General features: G+C 41.6%; 1 protein-coding gene across 1 annotated transcript; it reads right to left on the bottom strand.

Moving 5' to 3' along the window:
* Positions 1-1,512: 1,512 nt before the first annotated feature.
* On the bottom strand, positions 1,513-8,804 carry palmdb (palmdelphin b). The gene is made up of 8 exons (XM_083684824.1): positions 8,697-8,804; positions 7,218-7,298; positions 6,935-7,065; positions 5,799-5,913; positions 5,374-5,398; positions 5,135-5,251; positions 3,614-4,696; positions 1,513-1,958 (listed from the first exon to the last, which is right to left on the bottom strand). Exons 1-8 carry the CDS (start codon positions 8,739-8,741, stop codon positions 1,918-1,920), a joined length of 1,638 nt encoding a protein of 545 aa, XP_083540950.1. The 5' UTR covers positions 8,742-8,804; the 3' UTR covers positions 1,513-1,917.
* Between the last annotated feature and the right edge of the window lie 521 nt (positions 8,805-9,325).

Here is a 9,325-nt window from a genome sequence, read left to right as displayed (position 1 = left end):
GTGACTGTTTTTTAAATGGCAAACAGCTTCCACAGACACAGGAACTGAAAACCATTTTAATGTTGTTTGTTTTATACTTTTTTAAATACCCTTTTGACATTTTGTAATTAATTACAGTATTATGTATGTACAGTAATAAATGTTTAGATAAGGTGTGTAGATGTTGTAAATATGTTGGATAGTAGAAGGCAATACTTTTATCTTCCTTCCATTATGCTGTTTTCTGATCATTTCAGAGACCTGAAGAAGCAAAATATTGAATTATTTTCAATCTCCTCAACACTTCAACTAAACACACAGAACATCTCAGTTGACAGCTTGGTCATTACATTCAGCAGACAATTGACATTGTGTGAACCTGAGTCCAACGTGGACAACTTTATGATGACTTAATCTCTCAACAGAAGTTTGACTTTCCATCCAAAAATAGCAGTATGTGAAATGATAACTGATCGATGAAAATGTATCAAATAATAATAATAATAATAATAATAAAATATTCTGGCAGAACAGCCTTCTTTTGACTGGATTTCAATAACTACTTAACTACTAATATCTTTATTTTTTTTCACAATGGTACATAAGTGTTGGCTCTTTCTCAAGTACACAGTCCACAACAAAGCTTAAAGATCAAATCCACACACATATGCATACATACGCAATGCCACACTCAAACTCAACCCCCACTTTTAATTCAATATCTACACCATGTCCTCTCACCACCTTTTAGACCCTCCCAATAGACAATCGCAGCGTGCTAATATAAATTACATGACGCATGCCAGCTCTGACCTATAAAACAAGCGGTTATCTGTCGATAGTCTAAACATCAAGGAAAATCTTTAGAAACTTTTCTGTCTCTGTTGTTGCTGTGGTGGTCCTACCTTGTGCCAGTTCAGTGGGTGATATGAGACTGGTGCTGGCTGAGGAGAAGCAGTGTTAGGCTGCCTGGTGCTCTGTCTCTCTGTAGCCCCAGAGACTAGAACTCTCATTGAATGTAGGAGGAGGCAGCCAATAGCAGAGCAGTCTGGCTGGTGCAAAGAGATCCCCCTCCCTCCCTCCCTCTCTCTCTCTCTCACACACACACACACACCGCCACACACACAGTAGCCTATACAAGGATTGTTTATATGTCCTCTGTGTTTTGTACTGTATGTAAAACCCTGGAAACCCGTCATGTAATGATGTAAACCCATGAGACATTAGTCAAAACCATAAACTTAATGATCAAATGCTATTTTACGACTACTTGGAGTGTTGCACATGTATTGATAAGAAAGTAATACACTATCAATACTGTGAAGAGGTATGTATGGTGTAATGTGTTAAGTGTTGTGATTGTTTTGTGCCAAGATGTCATTCAGGCAATTTAAACAACCATCAGTCACTTCACTGCAGTCAATGAAACAATCACACACACAATCAATCAATTTAAACTAATCCATTGAAGGTATCATTATCATGAATAATACATTATGTTGAAGTTATTTTGTCCAATCTCTGTTATGAAATGTGCTTTGACCGAGGCAACATTTTTATTCAGTCTTTTTAAGCAATAGCATTGCAAATGGCATTGATCAGATATAATTTGGCATCAACAGATTTCATAGAATTAGGCCGAGATGTACAGTAAATGTCTCTGTATGAATACGTAAGCCAAAGAACACTGCAGTTGACACATAGAGATTGTGTATCAAAGAAGGATATACACAATCAACACTGGCTATCACACATTGATAGACAATCTTGGCACTATGTCAACATTATTTCATAATTTTCAGCAGCTCTTTCATCAGTTGTCTCTGAGAAGTCCTGTATTTGTTGTGCAAAGTAAGGAAAGCCGGTTCCGTAGGACACTCTCTTTTCCTTATTCTTCATGGAATATTTACGTCAGGGACTGGAATCAAACTCTGAAGGTTACACTTTTCCCCCTAGCTTTGCCATGCTCATTTTCAGTGCTGTGGAGAAGAAAAATAAAGTGTTTCAGTTTTTTGCACTGAATTTGCCAATGATTGTGTGATAGCTTATCCCATATACCCACATATATTAAATATATTATATTACATTTTCTTCAGTATAAGCATGACAACAATTTATTAGTTCGAAAAATACTTAATATTGTCACTAAAGGAATGGATTTTATGTTGCCTGTGTTGCTGCTTCTAAGATGTGTTGACCATGAAATTAAGTGGAATTAAAAATAATGATATGGGTGGAACCAAGTATTTAATCTGAATGTTATGCAAGACAAGGCTTATGTAACCATTTCTCAAGCACATGTTATAAAATGCCACTTAAAGTTCCACAGCTTCTAAGATAGCTTGGAAAAAAAGAACACTCAAGGACAAGGCTTTCAATAGAACAAATCATAGCAAAGGCAGACACTTTTCCACACCGTTGAGGCAACACATTGTTGGAGTTTCAGGGGAAAACAAAGGTTGTGAATACATGCAAAGTATCACATCGATAGTGATATTCTACAAAGTAAAAGTGAAAACTGAGAAAAGAACAATACTATGGTTATGTATTGTCATAATCTTGACAGTCGTCATGATATTTGAAGCGGACTCATTTGTATAAACAAATGTAATTAAGTTTTACTAAGTAATTAGTTAATGAGAATTGGTCAATGGTCTAAAAAGAGGGAAATGTATCAGTCAGGATATACTATTACACAGAGTCTATGGTGAGCACCATCAACCCAGGTGTGAAATAGTTCAGCTGTTCAAGGAGATTAATGTTAAATTCGACAAAAAGAATGTTGAGTAAAACTGGCGGTATTTATTAAAAACTCCATTGGCATGCCGTTAAAGTTAAAATTCACAGTAAATTTGCAAAGACAGCACACTTCCGACAATGAATAGTATGACAAGGTTGTTTTTATTAGTTTTGATTTAAGCAGGTAAAAACGCATGCAGATAGAGTTAGATAGTACACACATACATTCAAAAGTCAAAAGAGAGGCGGTATCAAAGGGATGAGAATATCATTCCAAATGAAATATCAGTAAGGTTTGCAGCTATGTCTGTGTAGTAATGACTGTAATGACTCTACTAATTATGTGAGTACACATGGAGATGATATACTCTGTAACCGCAATGTTGTCATTAGAGTAATTACAGTGTTACTACACAGGAATAGGGGCAACCTAATGTAAAGCATAATCGATATCTAATAAGCAGTAGCAGCAATATCTCAACACAAATGTGATGTGTTGAGAACAGCCACTGGGTGGAGCTACAGTTTCTCATAACAGAAACACAGCAACACAGCAGACTCCCATTTCTCCAGTTGGCAGTAACTGTATGGTTTCAAACGGTTAAAAGCCTGAAGTTTAGCAAATAGTGTAGTTAAGATAATGTGTAACAACACATGTGAGAAACAAATAAAGCACAGTCTTTATCTTGTCAAAGATAACGTATGTGGGGGGATGAGTATGCCCTACATGTTCTCTTTGGTTGAACAGCTACATGAGAATGTGATCTTGAAAGCCAGTGAGATCAAAGAGAGCTTTAGGGGGTTAGAGGAGAGGAAAGGCAATGTTAGTGTGCAATGACAAAGAGGTTGACGAGACCCCCTGGCAAGCAGCATTGTTTTTTGCCCATGTTTATACCTGCAGTCGTGGGGTCCTCCATGCTCTCCCTGTTGGTCTGTCTGTCCAGCCAGGGACTGCGCTTGCCAGGCTTGTGGCTAAATGTGGGCCGGTGTGGCTGCAGATTGTCAGAATGTGAGCGAGCCTCTGTAGAGTCTCTGTTGCATTTGGCTTTGGCACTCATGTCGGGTTGGAAGATCTTGCTTCGATAGCCCTCAGGGTGGAACGAGAGACACGGTTCACCGTTATTGTCCTCATCTTCATCTTCGTCGTTGCTAATGACGACTAGCTCAGCTTGGATATCTTCCTCGTCTTCCTCTTCCTCTGCGTTTTGGTAGCCCATGAAGATCATAGTGACTGGATTTGAGTCTAGATCAGAGGGGAGAGCATTGACGATGTTGAGAGTGGACTCGCTGTCGAAGTAAAGTGGGGACTGTCTCCTGCACTCTTGCACTGTGGTCTCTGTCAGTGGTATAGGACTAGGGATGTCTCCAGACCTCTGGACTAAGACCATAGCTGGGCCCAGTCTGTTTGTATCTGGGTATGTACCTCCACCATTGGAAAGGCTACTCTGTCGAATTCGGACACCTTGGTGAGATGGCGATTGATGCTGTAGTAGTAGATGCTTGTCGGCCTGAGGGTTTGGAATGTCCGGCAGGGACTGATGAGTTTCTTCTCCCCTGCTCTGAGCTCCCTGTCTGGCCAGTAGGGCCTCTGGCTGGAAGGGGCTGGGGGTCTTACTCGGGGTCTGGTGACCGTTGGCCCAAGGGCTGAGCTGCTCCCGCTCAGTTTTCCTAGGGGTTGAGGGCCTGCTCCCTGCGTAGGGGGCAGCATACACAGGCTGGTGGTACTGCACATCAGTAGGGACCTTCTTGTCACTGGCCTGACGGAGCAGCTCCTCCAGCTCCAGAGGGCTCAGCTCGCCCACACCGTTGCGGGCCAACTGGCTGTCTGAGTGGAGGGCATAGACAGACTTCCTCCCATCGTCATAGACCTTCACACCCTTCTCTTCAAACTCCTGAGGGGTGATGGTGGCTGTAGACACAACCTGGCTCTCTCCTGTACGCATGTCTCTCTCCACACTGATCTCCATGGCAAATGTGGCTATGAAGAAAGGAGAGGTGTTGGACAACAACCAGAGGATATTGCACATAATACATTGGAAATATTGCTGAGTTATAAGATAAAATATGTCATATGTATAGTACCCACATGTATATACTACTGTTTTCAATGTGTTCAGTAAAACCAGCCAGACTTAGTCTGTGACAGCTAAATAGACTGTGTTTTTCAAAATCAAATTATCTGTTTTATTTTCTACAGTGCAAGAAAATGTAGCTTTTGAATTGGCATAATTGCAACAGCAGGCATCACACCAGTGAGGTCGGTAGGTAGGTATGCTCAAGGAATCCAAATGAGTTTCTTTCAAAACCTTTATATTACAAGACCTTGAAATCACATTGAAGTCTTGCTTATTTATTTTCTAATTTTCATATCTCCACGATCATACTAAATAGCATACAAAGTAGGCTGTTTAAATACCCTTTTTAGGCTCGTCACAATCAGGTTCATGCTTTGGACTTGTGATTTTCTTCAATGGTTTAGGTTGGTAGGACTTTAGCATATCTGGAATCGGTGAGTAAAGATATTGTATCGGCTCTGTAAAGGAAAATGGCCAGTCAGTCCAGATATGCCATTGGTCCAACAATGGATGTTAGAATGTATCAATATTATAATGTTAGAAAGTGAAACACAACACTCAGAGCAACAAAAGTCTTTACCTGGCTGGAAATCAGCATTTAACTCCTGTGTGGAGATATAGTTGTTCAAAATCAAAACGAGGAAAGAATGATGTGAAAATCATAACAACGTGAAAAGAAGGGGTATTAGTTTTTCAACAATTTCCTTTTTCTTTTTTCTTTGAGGTTAGAATTTATATTCAAGGCACCAGAAACAACATCATGCATTTAGACCTATTGGCACCTCCTTCCCGCATTTCCACCAACAAAGTGATCCATTTTCCTTCGCCTAGTCCACCCTCAGCAAACCTTTGCTAGCCACCGCACACCCACGCACCCACACAGCCCACAGACTCCTCTCATTGGAAACAAGTTAGGATCAACCATCAGCATATTGAATTCATATGCAAACACCACAGTGGAATAGAGCCATTCCCCACAAACAGAGAGTATTAGCTGAGCAATACCTTGATAATGTCCTCCGCTGTTCTCTCCACCTCCTTCAGTCGTTTCAATATGACTTCCTCGTTGGCTGAAATATTCAGCTCCTGAGACTCCAGGACATCAATTTCCTTCTCCATCCTGCAAAGTGGAGGCAATTATCCGTATCTTAGCACTCAAGTGAGAGAGACAAGCTTTATAATCACTTTACAGTCACTAAACAAGCAATTTAGATGCAAAATGCTTCTAACTATAATTAAAATACAAGTGAGGGAGTTTTGCATAGTTGCAGCAGCAGTATTGAACTACAATAGTCAGTTTAATACAAATACAGTATATGTTAGTATAGGTTAGCATGCAGACACCACTAAACTATGATCTTTTATTGACAAGTGAGCAGTTTAGATCCCTCACGGTTGCCACTAAACCAGGGAGTGTCTTGGTCAGGATCCAGGGTATTTCTGAACCTTTATCCCTATCCTTGATGACTTGTTTTGTCCAGGTGATGAGAGGAGGATTTTCTTTCTAGATTGGTTTTGTGCCTTATCGGTCAGCTTTGATACAGTACAGTGGACAAACCTCAGAACCCATCACTGATGTTTTGGCAGCGAGGACAATGGACAGGTTCTTTCAATTCACCTTTCCCACCCCTAATACACAGCAGTGGTCAGGAAATAAAACACTGCCTCTCTCGGATAAGCACTACTATGTACTGACATCTATACTTGGACCAATTTCTATATGTTGGCATCAGTTTATAGTTTTTTTTACTGTGTCTACATTGGCTTCGAGGTGTAATCCTCTCTGTACATGGTTAGTTATAGCTGGTCCTGATGAGATCACGTTGGTTAAAGTAGACAAGGCTGTCCTTTAGTAGACATGTTATGTCATGTGGGGAGGGTAGACTGGCGGCCATTGCCTGACACTCAAAGCTCATCACAGGGGTTAAGTAGGTTAAGTCGTCAAGCGTGGTGTAATCCTCCAAACGGTTCTCAACCACAACACAATTGGAAAGGGAAAGCAAATGCTTACCCATGCACACACATTCTCTCTCACACACACACACACACACACACACACACACACACACACACACACACACACACACACACACACACACACACACACACACACACACACACACACACATTTGAAGACTTACATGTTGATATTGCTTTGCAGGAGCACAGTTTTTTGCTGGTCGTCCTCAGCTTGGAGTTTTGTGGCGTCTTGTTCCTCCTCGCTCTGTGGACTCAGTCCATCCATCAGCCATTGTTCCCGGAGGGATTTTTTCTATTTCAGGAAACCATCAATACGTTTCATAATTCACAATAGTGTTGTTACTTTACAACTGCCTGGCAGGAAGGATACAATTCCATTATATTCTGTTTCTTCTCATCAGATGCAATTAGACCCACAGAAGTCACATTTTTAATGAGACATACCTTCAAATATTGGAGTTTTAATTTCTCCTCCTCAATCTGTCTCCTTTTCTTTGCTATGTCCTCCTGGACTCTTCTTTTATCCTGTGTAGACACATTGACACACATACTGTATCAGTAAAGACATTCCACCACTTGTCATTTCACAGGCTCAATTGACAGCTGGTTATGACCATTCTCATAAATCCAGCTAAAGGGAAAGCCCCAGAACCCCACGGTGTCCTACAGTACCAGGGAGGAGAATGCCACACACCCTTTTTTTAGACTCCTACTGTAGCTAAACCAACCTGTGTCCATCTGTTTAATATAACAGTTTAGCAGTTTCTCTCTATAAATAGATATCCTGTGCAGGCCATTCTGGTTGAACCACAAAGCTTCTTCACACATGAAGAGATTAAATGAAAGTATATGCTTATTATCAGAGGTAATGGTTTTCAGTTGTCATACCGATAACTACATGCCAAAACTTGCATGTGAAATGTGTATAGGGCGAGACGGCGACATGTAACAAATGAAAATCCATAAGACCATGCCCCTCACTTTGGAGAAAGCTACAGGCTCTTGTCATTGACACCCAGCAAAAATACCCCAAACTTATCCTCACTGTTGTCTTAAACCATGACACTAATGTTGTTTCTTCATTAGCCTGCTATGTTGTTTTGGTTATTACTAAGAAGATATTTCAACAACATCATTGTACACCATCGGCAAACTGCCACCATGGATGCAGAAAATATGACCTAACATGCTAACAGCCATTACAGACGGGTAGCATTATTAGTCAGGGAGCTTCCGCTGGTTGATGTTGAAGTAAATTTTAAGTGTGATGCAGTGGATTGGCAAAGATCACACATAACTATACCAAGCATGAAATTCATAAGGGAATCCTGTTACAATTTTAAAAAGTGCAATAATGTGTCGCTGATGCGTGACTTCAGGCTACTTTGGCCAGGTTGCTATGGAAGTGTCCCAATGTTTCCCCAATATTGACTCAAGTTCCAGGATTTTCAACGAAGTACCCGGATCAGAACGAATTGCCATCTCGCCCTATGCTCAGAATCATTATTAAACTGGGTTTGATCCCAGTAAAAAGGGATGGCCGCAGTGATGTCTACGGACAGCTTTGTAGCTCTACAGACTCACAGAAAAAGTGAAACAAGTTGGCTGAAGTCAGTGAACCCTGAACACAGACAGCGGACAGGGAAGGACATTTCTTTGATTTATCTCTATGCTGTATAATGTCAGTGCTGAGCTGTAGTGATGAGTTGATACACATTGATACTAAGCTTTTCACCTTCACATCCAAAATAAGACCTCCAGCTTCTTTCACTGCCACCAGATACTATTGACTCACTTAGAATAGCCGCAGACAGTTTTTATGTTATCTCATCATTTATTTTCAGGAAGGGCAACACAAGATAACCTTGAGAAATGTTAACTTTTGTCTGTTAACATGAATAGTTAAAACTGTCTCCTCCTTACCGTGATGGCCTGGAGACGTTCCCTCAACAGGTCGGCCTCCTCCATGCTGACCCTGAAACAGGAGAGAGAGACGTCCCTGAGAGATGAGCAGACAGCATCAGTCCAGCGTAGGAGTTTGTGTGTGTGTGTGTGTGTGTGTGTGTGTGTGTGTGTGTGTGTGTGTGTGTGTGTGTGATAGAGAGAGAAAAGGGGGGGGCAGTAGACTCCTGGCAGGGTCTGTCTGTACAAATAGAAGGGATGTGGTGGTGACAGCAGGCTAGAAGACAGAGTTGGCCTGGTGGGGGCATGTGACAGGAGTGGGAGTGTGAGAGGGAGGGGGAAAGGGAGACAGAGGGAGGGAGGGAGTGAGGGGGGGGGGTGTTGTTGGAGCTCTGTCATTCTGGTGGGCAGCCCATGTAGGAGGGAGTAGAGACGGGGTTGGGAGAGCGTCACTGTTGAAGGCGTCACTGTTGAAGGCCAGGAGGAATAAACCCAAACTGAGGCCTACAGGGATGACTGGGATGTCTATGTGACATGTCACGTGTCAGATTTACCCAGGCAGGTGAGAGGTTTGAAGGATGGGACAGACACGCTTGGGCCTGTGTACGGAATCTGACATAGTGTTACTCATCTTTAATGGGCTCCGGTAA

This window comes from Argentina silus, assembly GCF_951799395.1.
Source record: "Argentina silus genome assembly, chromosome: 1".
In the NCBI taxonomy this organism is placed as follows: Eukaryota; Metazoa; Chordata; class Actinopteri; order Argentiniformes; family Argentinidae; genus Argentina; species Argentina silus.
This window is presented reverse-complemented; position numbering and strand designations above follow the sequence as displayed.

What these genes read in the sequence shown, in the direction of transcription:
- palmdb (XM_083684824.1), bottom strand. Translation starts at nt 8,741, where the DNA reads ATGGAGGAGGCCGACCTGTTGAGGGAACGTCTCCAGGCCATCACG. An exon ending in AACGTCTCCAGGCCATCACG is followed by an intron (nt 7,299 to 8,696) that starts GTAAGGAGGAGA and finishes GTGTCTACACAG; the next exon opens with GATAAAAGAAGAGTCCAGGA. An exon ending in AAATGCTGATTTCCAGCCAG is followed by an intron (nt 5,252 to 5,373) that starts GTAAAGACTTTT and finishes TTTCCTTTACAG; the next exon opens with AGCCGATACAATATCTTTAC.